Source organism: Tiliqua scincoides, chromosome 7, assembly GCF_035046505.1.
Source record: "Tiliqua scincoides isolate rTilSci1 chromosome 7, rTilSci1.hap2, whole genome shotgun sequence".
In the NCBI taxonomy this organism is placed as follows: domain Eukaryota; kingdom Metazoa; phylum Chordata; class Lepidosauria; order Squamata; family Scincidae; genus Tiliqua; species Tiliqua scincoides.
Window position 1 is genome coordinate 61,194,259 of NC_089827.1, and position 21,485 is coordinate 61,215,743.

A 21,485-nucleotide genomic window follows, 5' to 3' on the forward strand; every position below is an offset into this window, starting at 1 on the left:
TTAAGCTGTCAGTGCACAAGACAATAAAGAGACATTAATATCTTACATCTTTTGCTGCAGTTTGCTGCAGTCAGACAAACATATTCAGCAGACCGCCAATGTTTTTTACAACACATGCTTAAATTATCATTTCTCAGTAGCAGGTGTGGGGGATCAGGAGGGGCGGAGGGTATGATATGCACAAACTATCATTTGGCTGTTTCTGGAGACACAGGTAGCATTGGTTCACAAAGAATTAGACAGAGAGACAGAGAGACAGAAAGAAAGAAAGAGAGAGAGAGAGAGAGAGAGAGAGAGAGAGAGAGAGAGAGAGAGAGAGAGAGAGAGAGAAAGAAAACTTCAAAGGTCATTCCTGTAATGCTGAGTCATGGTTTGGCTTTAGGCAGTGGAGTCACTACGGTTTGTGTCACCCAGTGCAGGAGGCCAGCATATCACCCTGATGGACCTCCTTCCATGCATTGGGTGTGGCAATGCCCCAGTCATCACTGCACACCCCACTGATTTTTTTGACTGTAACTTTTGATAAATAGAGATATTTCAATGAGGTTTGTTTCATTGCATTCAATTACACATTGAATGATATATAACATAATGGCATTATTCAGAAACACCAAGATTTTTAAAATTTTGGCCAGACCCCAAAGTTGAAGAACACTATTCTAGAGTACATATTACAGGACTCAGTGTGTCCTATCATCACAGCCAATTACTTCTGTTATTCAATGTGCCATACAAATTCCTGGCAAGACAGTCCAGCCAAACATCTTTTTTTGCATTCACACATAAGACAACAGAGAAACCTCTTGACTTACCAGAAACTCCGGTCTTCACACCAAACACTTGGACTTCACACAATGTGAGGAACCCTTCACCTGGGATGGTAACTGTGACATACTGTCCTAGCATTCCTCCACAGTCAAAACTGCCTGTTTCCCCTGGGCCCAGTGAGCTGATTGTAGCACACCTGGAATGGAAAACAATTCATATTTGTTAGTAAAAGTGGGAAGCTAAATTTGGTTGGTTGGTTGGCTGGTGTGAGGTCTCCCTCAGACAGAACCATAGTTCAGCAGCAGAGCACATGATTTGCCTGCGAAATATCCCTGGTTTTAAATCCAAGGAAGGCTGGTGAGGACCCTGTCTGAAACCCTAGAGAGCCACTGCTAGTCAATGTAGTGAGTACTGAGCAAGATGGCCCAATAGTCTGACTCAGGTCAAGTCAGCTTCCTAGGCATGTCGACCAGTTGCGTGCCTGCCATAGGCTGACCTGGGGCAAATGCCCCAAGTGCCAGCCTATAGGGCCTCACGGAAGCCTCTCTGAGGCTCCAGACGAGGGTGGAAACTGTGCTTCCGGTTTGCCAGAAGCACAGTGTATAGCGCCGGGGAACCTCACAGAGGTTTCCTCGGCACGGGAGGAGGTTGCACAAGGCTCTGTGAGCCTCTGGTAAGTAGGGGGGCGGATTTCTGCCCGAGGGGTGTGGCAATAGCCCATGGGGGGGCGCCGTCACGGAGCTTAGCCCCAGGTGCAGGGCTCCAGAGGTCCGCGGCTGATGTTGACACCTGAAGAGGAGGAAGAATAGGAGAAAATTATTCCTAAAAAAGAGTCAAGGATCAGGTTGCTACATATTTGTAAACCCAACTATTAAGAAAGTTGCTTCCCCCATTTATTTCTTGTACAGTAACCCTGTGGACCCACAGAAATTTCCTACTATTTCAGTACCTTGGATTTGTGGTTCCCCCTGATCTGAACGAGTTTCCCACTCGGATTTCAGCCCCATCTATTCGTTCTTCACAACAGTCTTCTCGATTGCTGACACGGACACTGGACACATTATATACTGCCTTCAAGTCCACTGTCCACCATGGATTACGTTGAAAGTCAGTGTGAATGCATGAGCCATGCAAAAAGTCACCGGAGATTGACCCATCAATGGCATTCCTTGCAAGTCCTAATTTGTTGAAGGTGCTGGACTGGAACGCTTTACCTCCAATGGCCACATTGGGGACTGCAAGGAAAAAAACACTGTTTTGACTACAAAGCCTCAACATTTATTTAGTAAACCAAGACAGTGGATTCCCAATTTGAAGGAATTGCCAACAGTTAACAGATGTGAAACATCTCCTTCTCAGGTGCTCCAAGTTTCTCATTAGAGGAACTGGACTGAAATGACTTCCCACAAAGGGCCACATTGACTGCAAGAACAAACAGTGTGGGAGAGAGAGAGAGAGAGAGAGAGAGCGAGAGCGAGAGAGAGAGAGAGAGAGCTCTTATTGAAACATTTTAAAATTACTGAACTGCTTCAAAAACTAATCACATAGAAAATGCCAAACTCGATTCTTAAATATTGTTTGAAGATGTTGCAGTTCGATGCCCCATTCTTATCACAGGGGCCCTGGAGCTGAATGTAATTCATTTGAAATATAAATTTTGTCCTCACAAGGAATTGCAAGGCATAAGGAGCCATTAAAGCCATTTGACCATTTACCCTAATGCAGTGGTTTCCAAAGCATTGGGTTGTGACCCACCATAGGGAACCAGGTCATTCCCCCTGAAGGAAAGTGGCCCAGTAAATGGGTGTCCCGATAGCACTGTAGTGACCAGGATGCCACTGGAACCCAGGGGCTTTTTGCCTTAGCTTGGGGGGGGGGGATCACACGAACCTCAGGGATGGTTTGGGAATTGGAGTGTACTTCTGGTTTTCGCACACAACAGGAAGTGCACTCCGATCTCTGTACAGAGAATAATTTTAACTAGTAAGATCATCTAAATCAACTCTCTGCACACAGGTAGAATGATCCATTCAGGCCAAGACAGAGTGCATTGCACATAAAGCAGAGAGAAAATTGCTTGGGAGGTTCTTTGCAAAGCAATAGCTCTGGATAGGAGAGAGCCAAGCAACGTTCCATAGGAGGACATCTGCTTGCTTAACACTGGCCTATCTAACCAAATTTAAAATCCCTCCATGAACCTAAGCATTCTAGCATTGGAGTGGCGCACAGAGGGAACTGCAAGCCTCCTGGGCCCTCCCTGAGGCCAGTGTGAACCCCCAGGTAAGGATAAAAGCCCCTAGATTCCCACGGCACTGCGATCACAGCGGTGCAGTTGGGACACCCCCCTGCCCCAAGTCCTACCCATGCAAATACTTACCTGCGGTTCCAACGTCCAAAAAGGACTTTGGGAACCGCTGCCCTAGTATATTTGTTGTTGTTGTTACCATGCCGTTAGTGTACATTTGTGCCTTGCAGAGTAACATAAGCTACTTCGACTGGTCCCTAATTCCCAAGGAGCTTGCAGTGTGACAGCCAACTGGGCTTATTAACTGGTGCACCTCACCCCAGCAGTGTCTTTTCTGGTGGCTGTCTGCTGGTGTTGCATCTTTTTAGATTGCGAGCCCTTTTGGGACAGGGAGCCATACGTTATTTGATTTTTTCTGTAAACCGCTTTGTGAACATTTTGTTGAAAAGTGATATATAAATACTGTTAATAATAATAATAATTATTATTATTAAACAGTTTGGCCCTATCATGTTTCACAATGTTAAATTGCAGCTGCTGTGCAATGAATGGTGTTATGAAAGCAGCAACAACAAACAAAAATATACCATCAGTCCTATCCTCTCACAACCACGACATTGTAAGACTCAACTTACCCCCCTTTGAGTCGGTTTGACCCACTGCCTTGTCATCTAGCGGTTGCCTGTGGGGCTTGGTCTGCTTTACCCATCGTTCAATTGCAGAGGTCTCTGTCCAGTCAGTGATGTTCAGGTCTCCTAGACACACACCAAAGTCAAACATACATGCAGTGTCACTGTGAGGCTTCATACGTCATGAAAAAGCCCTGTGCTTTGGAAAAATGTCATGAACAAAAGCAAAACAAAAAACCAGACTTGCTTAGTGGTGCTCCAGGCCCCAGAATTTCTCCAGGCTCAGGTTTGGAGAAGAATTTCTGGAGCTTGGTAATGACTCCCTGAAAGGAGGGGCAAACCTTTGGTGCTTCAAAAAGGCTTTTGAATCCAAAGGAATTTGCCATACCCTCCTTACATGTCTCCACAGCAATTTCCATGGAGAGGAACGGGGGGTTTCCATGTCCCTATTCTTCCCCAACATCCCTATTGCCATCAGAGTTCCTGTATGCTAAGAGAAGAGTAACAGATTGGCCAAGCAGAGTTGGCTTTCTTGCCTCCTGCCCCTTCCACTACTGTTGCACTCAGTAAAGATAAAGTGACTTGGGGGATCTGGTGTCCTCTACGATCGCCGAGTGTTAAGAAATAACAGTTATGAAAAGGAATCTGGTGTGTCCTGCTTTCTGTTCATGTGTCCTAAGTATTCATCCTCTTTCTAGTCCAATAAACACTTTCACCCTCCACTCCTGCAGACAAACATTTGACTCCTCTTGTGCCAACCATCTGACCCAACAATATTCTCCTCCTGCAGACCCTAATCAGTAGCAGAAATGGCACCATTAGTTACTTGTTTCTGGCTTAAGTACATGTTACTAGCTGAGCGAGTCCTATTGTTCCAGCCATTCACTTGTCTTATTCAAAGTACCATACAAACTCCTGGTAAGACAGTCCAATCAAAGGTCTTTTTCAGCACCCCAACATAAGACAACTGAGAAACCTCTTCACTTACCAGAAGGTTCTATCCTCTCACCAAACACTTGGACTTCACACACTGTGAGGTACTGTATGCCTGGGATGGTAACAGTGACGAACCGGCCTTGCATTCCTTCACAGTTAAAACTGCCTGTTTGCCCTGGGCCCAGGGAGCTGATCATAGCACATCTGGAATGGAAACCAATTTATATTTGTTAGTATTAGTGGGTGGGTGGGAGGGAGGTCCCTCTCCAGCATTACTGTAGCTCAGCAGCAGAGCCCATGTTTGACCTGCACCAAGTCCCAGGTTCTTAATCCCTGGCATCTCCAGGTAGGGCTGGCAAAGGGCCTATCTGGAACCCTAGAGAGCCACTGCTAGTCAGTGCAGAGAATACTGAGCGCGATGGACCAGTGGCCTGACTCAGGTCAAGTCAGCTTCCTACATTCATGTATTCTGTTTTCTGATTTGCAGAAGGATAAGAGAAAATTGTACTTAAAATCCAGCCAAGGATTGTTTTGCTACATATTTATAAATTTAAGTATTGGGAATGTTGCAGCTTGCATCCGTTTCCTTACTGCCCTGTACAGTAACCCTGTTAAGCCGGAAAATGCAGTGGTGTGGTGATAAATGCTGAAGTGTAGGAGCAACTTGTGACTACCCCATAGCCACACCCAATAAGGCTGTAAAGCAACAAAAAATGAAAGGCATCTGTCCAGGTTCAGGTGTCTTTCTTCTTCCGCCATTCATTTTGTTTGAAAATTATAATTCTTCATTTGAAGATATAGCTTATTTTTTTCCAAACTCTCAGAGTGGGTTGCATAGTTTAAAAAAATGAAAAAATAGGATTTTAAAAGTCCCAAATAAATATAAAATGTGTATTATATTGCTAAGCAATGCAGGGTTACTCATTACAAAGTCCCACTGTGTTCAATACAACTTACTCTAAGGTAAATTTGCATGGGTGTTGTAACATTACAGCCCAATTCTGTCCATTTCCCCAACACAGCATTCAGCCATGCCAAACTGAACTGTGCTACATGCTATGGTGTGTGTGTGGGGGGGGGGGGAACATATCAGGAGGCTTGGGAGAAAATATATTCCCTTACTTCCCTGTAATCCTCCCAATCACCAATGGCTCTTCTCTGATCTGATCTGTGCCAGCCCCTTGGCTGGCACAAGTCTGTATTGTGAAAGGAGCAGTGTTTGGAGGCATGGAGGTGGATAACATTCTGGGGGAGGTCGTGCACGCCAGGACAATCCACCTCCTGCCCCCAACATGTCCCGTTCCACCCTGCCCACCTATTTACCTGCAGAGCCAGGTGTACGAGCAGATTACTACAGCCATGTCAGATGGCTGATTCAAAATGGCCACTAGTGGCCCACTCTTTTTGATACCGTAGACTTTGTGGCATCGTAACTAGTGATACATTGTCACAACCAGCACCATAAGACTGGGCCGTTAATGAAACACGTATTATATATTGCTTCTGAAGTAGCAGAAAGACAATGGCCTTGACATAAACATATGCCCCTAGGCAACAGTCTCAGCTTGCCTCCTACTCAGCCTGATGCTTCCCTCTCAGCTTTGAAAAAAGTATTGAAGGGAGCACCTGAGCACTCCTGCTAATGACATCACCACTTCTGCTTTAGGACGGTCCCAATGCAGAGCTCTTGCAGCTGTAATTCTGTATTGTGAAAGGAGCAGTGTTTGGAGGCATGGAGGTGGATAACATTCTGGGGGAGGTCGTGCACGCCAGGACAATCCACCTCCTGCCCCCAACATGTCCCATTCCACCCTGCCCACCCGCTTACCTGCAAAACCAGGTGTAGGAGCAGGCTACTGCAGCCATGTCAGATGGCTGATTCAAAATGGCCGCTAGTGGCCCACCCTTTTTGATACCGTAGAGGCTTTGCGACATCATAACTAGTGATACATTGTCACAACCAGCCCTATAAGACTAGGCCATTAATGAAATATGTATTATATATTGCTTCTGAAGTAGCAGAAAGACAATGGCCTTGACATAAACATATGCCCCTAGGCAACAGTCTCAGCTTGCCTCCTACTTAGCCTGATGCTTCCCTCTCAGCTAATGTCCTTTGAAAAAAGTATTGAAGGGAGCACCTGAGCACTCCTGTTAATGACATCACCACTTCTGCTTTAGGACAATCCCAGTGCAGAGCTCCATCCCTCAGCTACACCCTTGTTAAAATGTCACTTTATTACAGTACCTTGGGTTTGTGATTCCTCCCTTCTCTGGTAAATTCCCAACTCGGATTTCAGCTCCATTGAGCCGCTGTGCACAGCAGTCTCCTCGATTGGTGACGCTCACTCTGGATATCCGGAACTCCGCCCTCAAATCCACTGTCCACCACGGATTATCTTCTTGCTGTGTGTGGGTGCAGTGCCCTCTCAAGTAATTAGTAGATGGGGATCCATCAAGGGCATTTTCAGGTTCCCCGAGTGCGTTGTATGTGGTGGACTGGAATGCCCTTCCTTCACGGGCCACATCATGGTCTATAAGATGGAATAAGAAATGCCCCTCCTACTTAAAATAACTAGGCCAAAAGTCTATTTATTGTGGTGGAAATTTGAGCCTCATTATTCGAGTGAGTTCCATTCCAAGCACTCATGTGGCTGGCAAAAAACGGACTATAGCAAATCAATTTAAAAAACAAAGTTTCTTTGCTCTGGTGATTCAAAAACAGCCTTGTTGACCTTTGTGGTGTAAGATAAGAGTCATTAAGAAGACAATCCATCAATCAGTGCTCCTCCAAGTGCTTCACTCAGCCCCTCCCTTCACCAATGCAAAGTGATCACCTTTCTGTGCTCAGGGGAAAGGGAGGGCTCCACTGGGGAGAGAAGGATTGATAGATCCAGCCAGCTTCCCCCCTCTCTTTAAGGAGGCTATTGTTAAAGGACTGTTCAGTTTTTTAAACTGATTTTAAAGGGATGCATTTTTCCCCTTCTCCAGGGATCAGCACATTCCTTCTCGTTTGCAGTAGCCATTCGTGTTGAGTCAAATCCGTGTATAAAAAATCTGTGTATAACAAGGCTGGACCTGTAGTGTGACATATTTTGTTTTTAGTTATTTTATATTCTGTTTTTACTATATTGTATGCCGCTTCAGGCTGTGGGACGATGTGGTAAAAACCTTTAAAATAAAGAAATAAAAATAATGTTTTAGTTACCTTGTGTCTGGGCACGTTCTCCACTTCCTGATCCCACATGTGGCCTAGAAGATTCACTGTTCCCCCTCTCGGACTCAACTGGTATGAAAATTATTTAAGGAAAAAAAAAAGAGGAAGGGTTAGCTCAAGGATGTAAATCATGTGGCATCATTTAACAGTCTAAACTAAGTTTGTATTAAAATAAGAAATGAAAAACCCAGAGATACTTTACTGAGTGGGCTGAAAGCCAACTTTCAGATTTGGGGTAAGTGCAAACCATTTTTTTCAGAACAGTGATCTTATTTTGCTTATTAATTATTAGATATCTATTCCACACATCCTCCAAACTGCTTTGGGTGATGTTCATGAGTTCCCCCCTCCCATTGATCCTTATAATAGCCCTGAAAGGAAGGTTATTATGAGAAATGGAGATTGACTCAGGGAGTGTGTTCCGCTTTTCTTCTCAAGGATCCTATACATTCATCCCCTTTCTGTCCCTCCACTCTTGCAGACATTCATTTGACTCCCCTTGTGCAGACTGTTGTCAGCCCATTATGCACCCCCCAGGCCCCTAGCAGCAGTATAAATAAGTTTAGCCAATTGCACCATAAGTCTGCACCTCTTGATTCTTGTTTAGAGTACATGTTGCTGAACTGAGTGTGTCCTATATCACAGCCAATTAGTTGTGTTATTCAAAGTGCCATGCAAACATCTGGTAAGACAGTTCGGCCACAGATCTTTTTCTGCATCCAAACATAAGATAATTGAGAAACCTCTTCACGTACCAGAAGCTCCTATCATCACACCAAACACTTGGACTTCACACACTGTGAGGTACTGTACACCTGGGATGCTAACTGTGACATACTGCCCTACCATTCCTCCACAGTCAAAACTGCCTGTTTCCCCTGGGCCCAGTGAGATGATCGTAGCACACCTGGAATGGAGACCAATTCATATTTGTTAGTATAAATGGAAAGCCATGGTTGGTTGGTTGGTTGGTTGGTTGGTTGGTTGGAATGAGGTCTTCCTCAGGCAGAATCGTAGCTCAGCAGCTGAGCATGTTCTTGGCCTGCACAAAGTCCCAGGTTCTCAATCCCTGACATCTCCAGGTAGGTCTGGCGAAGACCCTGCCTGGAACCCTTGAGAGCCACTGTTAGTCAGTGCAGAGAGTACAATGGACCCATGGTCTGACCCAGGTCAAGTCAGCTAAGTATGTTGACATAAGAAGATGAGGAGAAAATTATTCCTAAAGAATAATTATGGGAGAAAATTATTCCTAAAGAACCACCAAGGATCAGGTTGCTACATGTTTGTAAACATAACTATTGAGAAAGTTGCTGCCCCCAGTCATTTCCTGTACACTAACCCTGTGGACACACACAAGCATCCTATCATTTCAGTACCTTGGATTTGTGGTTCCCCCTGATTCGAATGAGTTTCCCACTCGAATTTCAGCCCCATTTATCCGACTTGCACAACAGTCTTCTCGATTGCTGACACGGACACTGGACACATTATATACTGCCTTCAAGTCTACTATCCACCATGGATTGTGCTGAAAGTCAGTGTGAATGCATGAGCCACGCATAAATTCACCGGCGATTGACCCATCAATGGCATTCCTTGCAAGTCCTAATTTGTTGAAGGTGCTGGACTGGGATGCTTTACCTCCAATGGCCACATTGGGGACTACAAGGAAGAAGAAAAAACAAAAAACAGTTTCAACTACAGAGCCTCAACATTTATCCAGAAAGTCAATAAAATAGATTCCTAAAAGTTATTTGAAAAAGTTGTGAAAAAATTTGGTGACCCTTCTGCATGCTAAGACAATTGGAGATAATGAATTTGAAGTCTGCTATAGATTTTGTCTGAGAGCTAAAGAGCTACCTGAGATGCACCTAACAGTGCTCAACATCTTTCTATGACAAGGAGATACACACATACGGCCATCTCATCAGCTGTTTTTGAGATTCCCCTCAGTTCCGAAAGGATCTTATTAGGCCACATGGAGGACAGTTGTTTGAGGAAAGCAAACTCACAACACCCTCTTGCCTGTCCTGAACAATCTGAACAGTTCTTTGGATTCCACCTATGGTAAAATAAGATTTCTACCTGGGTAGAAACTAGACAGCTGGGCACAATTGGTCCCATCCTGATGCTTGAAGTCCAGGTGGCCACAGCACGAGTCTGACCAATGTACCAGACTAGCCACACAATCAAGATCTCAGACCTATTTTATGGCTGCAATCCTATACACACATTGAATACAATGGGACTTAATAGATGTGCATAGGATTCCTCTAAAATGCAACGTGGTGAGGCGGTCATGCAAAGCCAAACATTACACTGATGTAACTACACTCATCACAGGAAACTCTGCAGCAAGACCTCACCATGGCTTAGAGCAGGGGTGTCCAAACATTTTGGCAGGAGGGCCACATCATCTCTCTGACACTGTGTCAGGGGCCGGGAAAGAAAGAATTAATTTACAATTTAAAATTTGAACAAATTTACATACACGAATATATTAGAGATGGAATTTATATGAATGAATGAAGGTCTTGGAATAGCTCAAGGCTTATAAAAGGCCTTGCAAAAAGCGAGGCCAGCCTTTCCTTCGCTACCACTGCTGCACCACAGACATGAAACAACAAGTAGTGGAGGGAGCCCTTGTCCCACAGCTCAGATGAGCGGTCGAACAGTTGTCCTCATGCTGAGAGCAGTTGTGTCGGGCCAGCATGGGCTCCAGCAAGTCTCCAGAGGGCCAGAGGCTCATTGGAGACTGGGGGCTCCCTGAGGGCCTGATTGGGAGCCTCCGAGGGCTGCAAGTGGCCCCCGGGCTGGGGTTTGGGCACCCCTAGCTTAAAGTCTACAGCACTTTAATGTGGTTGAAGTGGCCCTGCAAACAGTTAATAGAAGTGGAGCCATCAATGGCAATCTCAGGAGCTTCTAGTTTCTCATTAGAGGAATTGGCCTGGAATGCCTTCCCACCACATCGAAAAAGAACTCCCTTTCCCATAAGAAAACACAAGAGCCATTAGACACTTGACCATTTACCCTAGTAAATTTGTTGCTGTTGTTACCATATCACTAGTGTGCCTGGAAGAGTCACATAAGCTATTAGGATTGCTTCCTGACTCCCAAGGAGCATGAAATGTAACCACCAAACTGTGCTTACGTTAAACATACAGTTTGGCCCTATCTTGTGTTTTGCAAGTTAAACTGCAGCTGCTGTACAATGAATGGTGTTACGCAAGCAACAACAAACTACACATCCACTACTTGGTAAGACTCAACTTACCCCCCTTTGAGTCGGTTTGTCCCACTGCCTTGTTATCTAGCGGTTGCCTGTCGGGCTTGGTCTGCTTTACCCATCGTTCAATTGCAGAGGTCTCTGTCCCGTCAGTGATGTTCAGGTCTCCTAGACACACACCAAAGTCAAACATACATGAAGCGTCACTGTGAGGATTCTTTGGTCAGGAAAAAGACCTGCACTTTGGCAAATTTCGTGAACGAAAGCAAACAAAGCAGACTTGCTTAGCGGTGCTCCAGGCCTCAGAATTTCTCCAGGCTCAGGTTCAGAGAAGAATTTTTGGAGCTTGCATTGTCTCCCTGAAAGGAGAGGCAAATTTCCAGAGATTCAAAAATACTTCTGAACCCAAAGGAATTTGCCATGCTCTCCTTATGTATCTCCACACCAGCAGGGAATAACAGCACCACAGTCATCCCTGTGGGGAGAAGGGAGGGGTGTTTCCATATCCCTTTCCTTCCCAGACACCCCTATTGCCTGTTAGCTCCTGTAAGCAAAGTCACAATATGGTCAAGTAGGGGTGATTTTCTTTCCTCCTTCCTCTTCCACTCTTGTTGCTCTCATTAGAACAGGAGTCTCCAAATCCCATCCCAGGGACCAGGTGCGGCTCAGGGCAAGCCTCTATCTGGATTGTGGCCAGACTTCAGTCTCATGAGAGCCTCTAACCCACTCGACCAAACACAACTGGAGCTATGCTTCAGGCAGATCAGATCAGAACCTTTATTGGCATAGACAGACAATACAATATAGTACAATATATTGCGCTCCAGTTGCATCCAGACGGAGTTCTGTGCGCAGCCTCCTTGACCCTTTAAAAGGCCCTCAGAACGCCTTTCAAGACCTAAAAACATCCCTTTCCCCCCCCCCAAAAAAACCAAAAGTAATTTTTTATGCCCTCTGAAGGCCTTAGAACAGCCATTTTCAACCCTTTTCATCTCGTGGCACACTGACAAGGCATCAAAATTATCAAGGCACACCATCAGGTTCTTGACAATTGACAAGGCACACCATGCTACCAGTGGGGGGCTCGCATCGCCATAAGCCCTACTAATAAATGATCTTCCCCCAAATTCTTGTGGCACACCTGTGGACCACTCGCGGCACACTAGTGTGCCACGGCACAGTGGTTGAAAATGGCTGCCTTAGAAGGACTTCTGAGGGCCAGGGAGGCCTCAGAACATGCTCTGGGTGTTTCCTGTGATGTGCTGGATCTGAGGTATTTACTCCTGTACATTTAAGTAAGCTGCTTGTGGGGTGGGGAAATGGAAGTCCCTTTGAGTGTGTGCTTTATTTCTGTAGTGTATATTGGTGCTTGGAGGAATCCTGGAAATTTGAGCCCATTCATTTATTTATTCATTCATCTAAGTTCCATCACTAATGTATTTATTTAAATGTTACAGTTAAAGTTTTTTCCAGCCCTCAACACGGTGCCAGATATTTGATGTAGCTCTCTGGCTGAAAAGTTTGGAGACCCCTGCATTAGAGCAACAAGAGAAAGTGGTTGGGGGAGCTGGAGTCTTCTACAATTACTGAGTGTAAAAAATTACAGTTACGAAAAGGGATCTGGTGTGTTCTGGTTTTCTGCTCATGTATCCTAAACATTCGTCCTCTTTCTCACCACATATACACAAGTCCACTCTCTACTTCTGCAGAGATACATGCGATTCCCCTTGTGCAGACCATCTCGTCGGCCCATATGCTCCCCCAGGCCTTCATCAGTAGCAGAAAAGTATTTATTATTATTATTATTATTATTATTATTAACAGTATTTATATACCGCTTTTCAACTAAAAGTTCACAAAGCGGTTTACAGAGAAAAATCAAATAACTAAATGGCTAATTTAGCTAATTGCACCACTAGTCACCACTTATCCAAGACAACTGAGAAACTTCTTGACTTACCAGAAGGTTCTATCCTCTCACCAAATACTTGGACTTCACACACTGTGAGGTACTGTATGCCTGGGATGGTAATAGTGACATACTGTCCTTGCATTCCTTCACAGTTAAAACTGCCTGTTTCCCCTGCGCCCAGTGAGCTGATCGTAGCACATCTGGAATGGAAACCAATTCATATTTGTTAGTATAAATGGGAGTCTGTGGTTGGTTGGTTGATTGGTTGGTTGGTTAGTTGGCTGGAGTGAGGGCCCCCTCAAGCATGACTGTAGCTCAGTACCAGAGTCCATGAGAGGGACTTGAGTCCAGAGTCCTTGAGAAAGTCCCAGGTTCTCAATCCCTGGCAATTTCAGACAGGGACGGAGAAGACCCTGTCCGCAAGTTGTGACAACTCTATAGCCACACCCCAGTAAGGCTACAGGACAACAAATGAAAGGCACCTGTCTGGATTCAAATGTTTTCTTCTTTGCCATTTACTTCTAGATGGAAAACTGTAATACCTCTTTTTAAGACGTAGCTCATTTCATCCCAAACACTCAGAGTGGGTTGCAATAGTTAAGAAAAACTGAAAATATGGTAAGTTCCAAATAAATATAAAAGGTTATTACAGCACAGCTTGTGCCACATCCCACAGGGGAATTTAGCAGGCTGGAGGTCTCATCAGAAGTCATTCTTCCCCTTACCTCAGGGAAAGCCTCGGTCTGCACAACGGGTCTACGTTGACTCGAGTGGAACCATGTTGACAAATCAAGCCTGGGAAGGGGGTTAGGATGTGGTGCGCGCTGCCACTGCTGATCCCACACCCTCCCAGATCTGATCGGCTCACTCTCATCACTGCCCTCTCCCAGCCATGTTCCACCTCCTGCCCACCCTCCTTCAGCACCATGCTGCTTGGCACTGAATGTACCAGGTCCAGCACTTGATGCTCGGTCTGCAAGCATGTGCAGGCCATGCCAGGCCTTTCTGATATCCCTGGAAACTGCTATGCAATTACAAAGTGCTTTACTGCACTGTTGTGATGGCCAGCACTGCTGCAGCATGTGCTTTGCTGGTGCATGTGCTGGCTAGGATTATGCCTTTAGAGTGTTAAGCTATGCAAGATTATGTTCAATAGGACTTAATAATATGGGTCTACATTGACTCGAGTGGAACCATGTTGACAAATCAAGCCTGGGAACGGGGTTAGGATGTGGTGCGCACTGCCACTGCTGATCCCACACCCTCCCAGATCTGATCGGCTCACTCTCATCACTGCCCTCCCCCAGCCATGTTCCACCTCCTGCCCACCCTCCTTCAGCATCATGCTGCCTGGCACGGAACAAACCGTGTCCGCCACGCGATGCTCGGTCTGTAAGCATGCACAGGCTAGCTCAGGCCTTCCTGATGGTGCTGGCAACTGCTATGCCATTACAAAGTGCTTTACTGCACTGTAGTGACAGCTAGCACTGCTGCAGCACGTGCTTTGCTGCTGCATACGCTGGCAAGAATTATGCCCTTAGAGTGCTAGCCTATGCAAGATTACTCAGAAGTTCCACTGTGTTCAATAGGACTTACTCCAAGGTAAAATTGTATGGTATTGCAATCTTACACCCCAATTCTGTCCATTTCCCCAACATAGCATGCAGCCATACCAAATCAGGCTACATGACATGCTATGTGGAAGGGGGCGGCAGATCAAGAGGCTTGGGAGAGGTAAGGAAAAGTACATTCCCTTATCCCTCTGTAAGCCTCTCAATCACCAATAGGTCCCTCTCAGATCTGCGCCAGCCCCTTGGCTGGTACAAGTCTGAGGAGAGAATAGGGGGGTGTCAAAGGGAGCACCTGAACACTCCTCCCAATGACATCACCAGACTTGCTTCAGGAGAAGTCCCAGTGCTGAGTTCTATCCCTCAGTTACACCCTAGTTAAAAACCCTTGTTAAAACGTCACTTTATTACAGTACCTTGGATTTGTGATTCCCCCTTTTTCTTGCAAATTCCCAATTCGGATTTCAGCTCCATCGAGCCGCTCTTCACAGCAGTCTCCTCGATTGGTGACACTCACTCTGGATATCCGGAACTCTGCCCGCAAATCCACTGTCCACCACGGATTATCTTCCTGCTGTGTGTGGGTGCAGTGACCTCTCAAATAGTTTGTAGATGCTGATCCATCAAGGGCATTTTCAGGTCCTCCAAGTTCATTGTAGGTGGAGGACTGGAATGCCCTTCCTTCAAGGGCCACATTATGGCCTATAAGATTGAACAAAAAAAGGCCCTCTTTTTTAAAATTCCTGGACCACAGACCATAGTGGTAGAGAGAACCTACAGAGTGAACCTGCAATAATTATCTGACTGAATGATTCACTACAAGCATTCCCTGACTTACATAAGCCTCAACCTGTGTAACTTTGAGTGTATGTAAAGTCTGGGCTGGGTAGGAGGAGCTGCCTGCACTCCCCACTTGCTGTTCTGTAACACCCGCTGGTCACTCTGCACTGTAAGCTTGGATTGTTCCCAGAGTTCAACACATTTCCTCTTACCTTGAAAGAGCCCACAAAGAGGAAGGGGCAAGATCAGTGCATTTCCATCTTCAGGAGGAGGAGCTGCTGCTTTGAGTGTTGAAGCTCCATTTCCAGTGCCTCCAGCTAAATAGGGTAATATTGACTCAATGGTCCATGTTGGCTCATAACAGCTCCTGGGTACTTAAACCAGGGGCGAGGGGACAAAAGTCCCCCTACCCCGAGGAGAACTCTTGCAGCCAGAAATCAAACAGGATGCAAGAGAGCTTGAGCAGGGAGGGGTGTGAATCATCATGCAGGGGTTTAGTTAAGATTGGTCCTTTACAGTCTTCTTTATATTCATCTATATACAAACATATATTTGTGACTGTAATTAATGATTAAGCCGCTGGTCCTCTCTGCGATTAGGGCTGCTTTTTATTGTCAGTGTGCAGGATAATAAAGAGCCATTAATATCTTACATCTTTTACTGCCTTTTCCTGCGATCAGACAAACAAACTAAGGGCGCAATCCTATCCCCCTATGCCAGTGCTTTCCAGCAGTGCCAATGGGACATGTGCTGCATCCTGCAGTTGGGTGTTGCTCATGGAGGCCTCCTCAAAGTAAGGGAATGTTTATTCCCTTACCTCAGAGCTGCATTGCCCTTAAGTTAGTGCTGGAAAGCACTGACATAAGGGGTTAGGATTGCATCCTTATTCAGGCTGCAATCCTATACATGCTTTTCTGGGAGTAAGTTGCACTGAACACAATGGGACTTACTTCTAAGTAGATGTGCATAAGATTGGGCTGCCAGTGGATCTCCATCTTTGTCCACAACACTCTCCACTAGTGATGGGCAAGTCCAGCCTAGATTTGACTGAAGCGATAGGCTTGAGCCATTGGCTTGACTCAAGTCACGTCATGAGTTTCTGCCTCATGACTTGACTCAAAAACAAGTCCTAATGGGCGAATTTTCTGAGCCTCCCAGAGGATTTTGGGGACTTGGAAAGACTCACGCCCTCAGTCTTTTCTTTTAAAAAGTCGGCCATGGATCTGCAGAAAAAAAAGGAGCTGCTGCCAGGGTGTGTGTGTGTTTCACTTTAAACACTCCCCTGATTTCCCCACCCATCCCATCAGTAAACAAAAGCCATGCTGTTTTTCAAGTGAAGGCAGCAGTACAGAACACACCGATTGATTCCTTCCATATGATCCCCAGCCATGCATGATGCAATCAGCACATGAGGTGTGGGTGACTCTTTTTCTATCACTCCAGGAATCATCTTCCTCTGGCTTCCCCCCCACCTCCTCCTGCCCCTCCCTGCTTGTTAAACCCACTTGTCCATAGGGAATAGTCCCCTTCCCCAACCCGTGAGGCTCTTCCTCTCCCCCTCCCTCTCCCACAGAGACAAAATCAGGACAATCCTTCATCCAATTGATAGTCTGGGGGACAAGAAGAAGCACCTCCCTCCCGTGTCCTGGACTCCTGCAGCACCCACCCACCCAGCTAGTTGTTACATTTGCAACTAGCTGCTTCTGCAACCTGACACCTTTAATGTTTCAAGCCCAAACAAAAAAAAAATTAACCGTTTTCCTCCACCCTCACCCGGCCCCTGCCTTTGACTCCTGATTGAAAATAACATACTCTGCTGCTGCTCGCTGCTGCTGCACACGCAATGCCTAGCTTTCAGATCTCTGCGCAAGGTCTTTTGGGCAAGTGGCACAACCCCAAGCAGCATCTCTAAGCCATGATTGGTTACTCAAGTCATCCAAATCCATGGAAAGGTCCAATTCAGCAGCCCCAAACTTGAGTGTTTGCCCGAGTCCTTGACACGCATCATTCAAGTCCACACGAATCAGAGAAAAACACACGTTTCCACGACTCAAACTCAAGTCAATTGACTCAATGGGAACTTGACTCGAGTAGCCATCCCTGCCCTCCAGTCCTGCAGACATACAATTGATTCCCTCAGGGAGACCATCTCATCGGCCCATATGCTCTCTCCAGACCCTCTTCAGCAGAAATTGGTTAAGGCAGTAGCACCAGTAGTCTCTTGTTTCTTGCCTAGAGTACAAGTTACAAGACTGATTGTGTCCTACCATCACAGTCAATTACTTCTGTTGTTCAAACTGCCAGACAAACTCCTGGTAAGATAGTCCAGTCAAAGATAATTCTCTACTTCCAAACATAAGAAAACAAAGAAACTTCTTGACTTACCAGAAGGTCCTATCCTCTCACCAAACACTTGGACTTCACACACTGTGAGGTACTGTACGCCTGGGATGGTAACAGTAACGTACTGTCCTTGCATTCCTTCGCAGTTAAAACTGCCTGTTTCCCCTGGGCCCAGTGAGCTGATTGTAGCACACCTGGAATGGAAACCAATTCATTCTTGTTAATATAAATGGGAAGCTGAGGCTGTAGCTCAGCAGCAGAGTCCATGCTTGTCCTGCAGAAAGTCCCAGGTTCTCAATCCCTGGCATCTCCAGGTAGGGCTGGTAAAGACCACGTCTGGAAACCTAGAGAGCCACTGCTAGTCAGTGCAAAGGGTGCTGAGTGAGATGGACCAATGGCCTGACTCAGGTGTCAGCTTCCTATATTCATGTATGTTGTTGCCTGAAGCTGAGGAGGGACAGGAGAAAACTGTTCTTGAAGTCCAACCAAGGATCAGTTTCCTACATGTTTATAAATTTAACTATAAGGAATTCTGTAGCTTTCATCCATTTCTTTACTGCCCTGTACAGCGACTCTGCTAAGCCAGGAAAACACAGTGGTGTAGTGATAGATGTTGAAGTGCAAGAGCAAGTCATGACAACCCCGTAGCCACACAGTAATAAATGCTGAAATTCTACAGCAAGTTGTGACAACCCCATAGCCACAACTCAGTAACGCTACACATCATCAAAAACAACAACAATAACAAATAATGTATCTGTTCAGATTCAAGAGTTTTCTTTTTCTGCCATTTCCTTCTAGTCTGAAAATTAAAATATTTCATTGAAACATGTGTCTTATTTCATCCCAAACTCTAAGAGTAGATTGCAATAGTTTACAATAAAAATATAAAATTGGAATTTTAAAAGTCCCAAGTAAATATAAATATGCTTTCAAGTGCTGGCCTATTATACAGATGTGTAAAGATTAGTCAGATGTAAATCCAACTGTGCTCAATACAACATACTGCAAGATAAATTTGCATGGAATTACAGCCCAATTCTATCAATTTCCCCATATTTGTATCCATTTCTCCAGCAATACATATTTGTAAACCTAACTGTTGAGGAAGTTCATGTATTTCCTGTTCAGTAACTCTGTGGACCCACGGAAACATCCTACCATTTCAGTACCTTGGATTTGTGATACCTCCTGATTCGAATGAGTTTCCCACTCGGATTTCAGCTCCATTCAGCCGCTCATCACAGCAGTCTCCTCGATTGGTGACGCTCACTCTGTATATCCGGAACTCTGCCCGCAAATCCACTGTCCACCAAGGATTATCTTCCTGCTGTGTGTGGGTGCAGTGCCCTCTCAAATAGTTAGTAGATGACGATCCATCAAGAGCATTTTCAGCTTCTCCGAGTTCATTGTAAGTGGTGGACTGGAATGCCTTTCCTTCACGTGCCACGTTATTGCCTGTAAGACGGAACAACAATTTTCCCTCTTGTTTTAAATAACTGGGCCAAAAAATATATTCCTACTGGTAGAGAGAACATACAAAGTGAATCTACAGTATTTATTTGAATGAATGATTAACAACAGGCATTCCCTGACTTACATAAGCCTCAACTTGCGTAATTTTGAGTTGATGTAAAGTCTGTGCTGGGGAAGGGGAGCCGTCTGCGCTCACCACTCACTGCTCCGGAATGCCAGCCAGCCACTCTGCCCTACAAGCTGGGACGGTTCCCAGATTGTTCCTCTTTCCTTGAAAGAGTCCACACAGAGGAAGGGGCAGGATCACCTCTGCGGAAGGAGGAGCTGCAGCTTTGAGTGTTGAAGATCCATTTCTAGTACCTCGAGCTCAGGGGTATCAAACATAAGGCCTGCGGGCCAGATGAGGTTCACTCAAGTTCTTTATCAGGCCTTTGGGCTCCTTCAGCAGCACCATGCTTTACTGTGTTGAGGTGTCACTTCTGAAAGTGCAGCCTGCATGATAATTGGGCTCTCTCATATCTTGAAAATATGATCTAGATTTGTTTATTTTCTGTCATTTGCAGCTAAGTGAGAAAAAAGTCCTTATTTCTTGTCATGACATGCTTAATGACATCACTTCCTGCTTAATCACATCACTTCTGGTCATGAACAGGCATCATGAATGCTGTTTTGCCCTCTGTATGAAACTAATTTGTATCTCCCACTCTAGCTAAGAGGGTAATACTGACACAATGGTCCAGGTTGACCCATAGCAGCTGGTAGTTAGAGGTAAGGGAACAAATGTCCTCTTACCACAAGGAGATTTCCAGCAGCCAAAAATCCCCCATGGGATACAGCAGAGCTTGTGCTGGGGATGCTTCATTGCTGCACAGGGATTAAGTTAAGATTGGATTCTTAGAGGCTTCTGGTGAATCAATATCTTTCTCTAAAAGGGAAATTTATAGCCCAATAGTTTCTGGGGCCTGTGCCGCTGGAACATGCATTCTGCCCATACATGCTCTTGCAAAAGCACTGTAAAGTGCTCTGCAAAAGCGCAGAACAAGGTGTGCTGGAGCAAAAGTCAGAGACTGCCCACTAGTAGTGACGGTCATTAAGAGGCCTGCCAGAGCAAGTATGTCCAGCACAAGGGCAGCAGGAGAATTCAGACTGCTCTTTATTGTCAGTGTGCAGGATAATAAAGAGACATTATTATCTTGCATCTTTTACTGACTTTTCTTGAAATTAGACAAACTTATTCATTGGACTTCCATCTTTGTCCACAACACTTTCCACTCCTGCAGACATACAAATCACTCCCCTTGAATCAGGGGCAGATCCAAGGGAGGCCATGGATGTGTGCCCTCCCTCAAACTGACACCAGAGGGAAAGGTGCTTACTGGGACAGGAAACAACCCAAACACGACCAGGAGCCGGGTCTACCCTCTTAGAAGAGGCAGAATGGAAGCCCAAGTCTACCAGGCACATAAATCTTGGCTCCAATTCCAGGCAGGATCCCAGGTCTATCTGCCCAACCCAGCAAACCTTGGCCATGGAGGCCGGAATTTCAGCCGGGAACCCAGGTCTACCCAGCCAGTAGATCTAGGCTCCTAGTCGGGAGCCCAGGTATACCCACCCAGCTCAGCGAACCTTGGCCAGAAGTTCAACCTGGAGCCCAATTCTACCCAGCTGGTAGATCTCCAAGTCCAGGTGGGAGCCCAGTTTTATCCACCCAGCGAACGCCAGCTGGTTGACCTGAGGCTCTGGAGTTGGTAATGCTCATGCCCCCTCCCCAACACAAACATTGAATTTGCCCCTGCCTTGAATAGACCATCTCATTGGCCTATATGCTCTCCCCAGACTCGCAGAAGCAGCAGATATGTGTTTAGTTAATTGAACCTCTAGTGGTTCTTGCTTAGAGTACATGTTACTGGGCTGGGTGTGTCCTATCATCACAGTGGATCACTTGTGTTATTCAAAATGCCATACAAATTTCAGCCAATGATTTCCTTCTGCATCCAAACATAGAACAACGAAGAAACCTCTTCACTTACCAGAAGGTCCTATCCTCTCACCAAATACTTGGACTTCACACACTGTGAGGTACTGTATGCCTGGGATGGTAATAGTGACGTACTGTCCTTGCATTCCTCCACAGTCAAAATTGCCTGTTTCCCCTGGACCCAGTGAGCTGATTGTAGCACACCTGGAATGGAAAATCATACTTGTTACTATTAATAGGAAGCCACATTTCATTGGTTGGTTGGTTGGAGTGAGGTCTCCCTCAGGAACAACTGTAGCTCAGCAGTGGAGCCTGTGCTTGGCCTGCACAAAGTCCCAAGTTCTCAGTCCTTGACAGCTCCAGGTAGGGCTGGCAAAGGCTCTGTCTGGAATCCTTGAGAGCCACTG

The 21,485-nt window shown here is 45.7% G+C and overlaps 1 protein-coding gene across 1 annotated transcript; it reads right to left on the reverse strand.

The window, feature by feature from the left end:
* LOC136657562 (uncharacterized) lies at nt 1-21,224 on the reverse strand. Its single transcript, XM_066634478.1, has 14 exons — nt 21,131-21,224; nt 18,797-19,082; nt 17,667-17,818; nt 14,918-15,203; nt 12,982-13,133; nt 11,070-11,189; nt 9,172-9,457; nt 8,551-8,702; nt 6,814-7,112; nt 5,902-6,011; nt 4,631-4,782; nt 1,718-2,003; nt 813-964; nt 1-5 (listed from the first exon to the last, which is right to left on the reverse strand). The coding sequence occupies exons 1-14, from the start codon at nt 21,222-21,224 to the stop codon at nt 1-3; spliced, it is 2,532 nt and encodes an 843-aa protein (XP_066490575.1).
* Nucleotides 21,225-21,485: the final 261 nt, after the last annotated feature.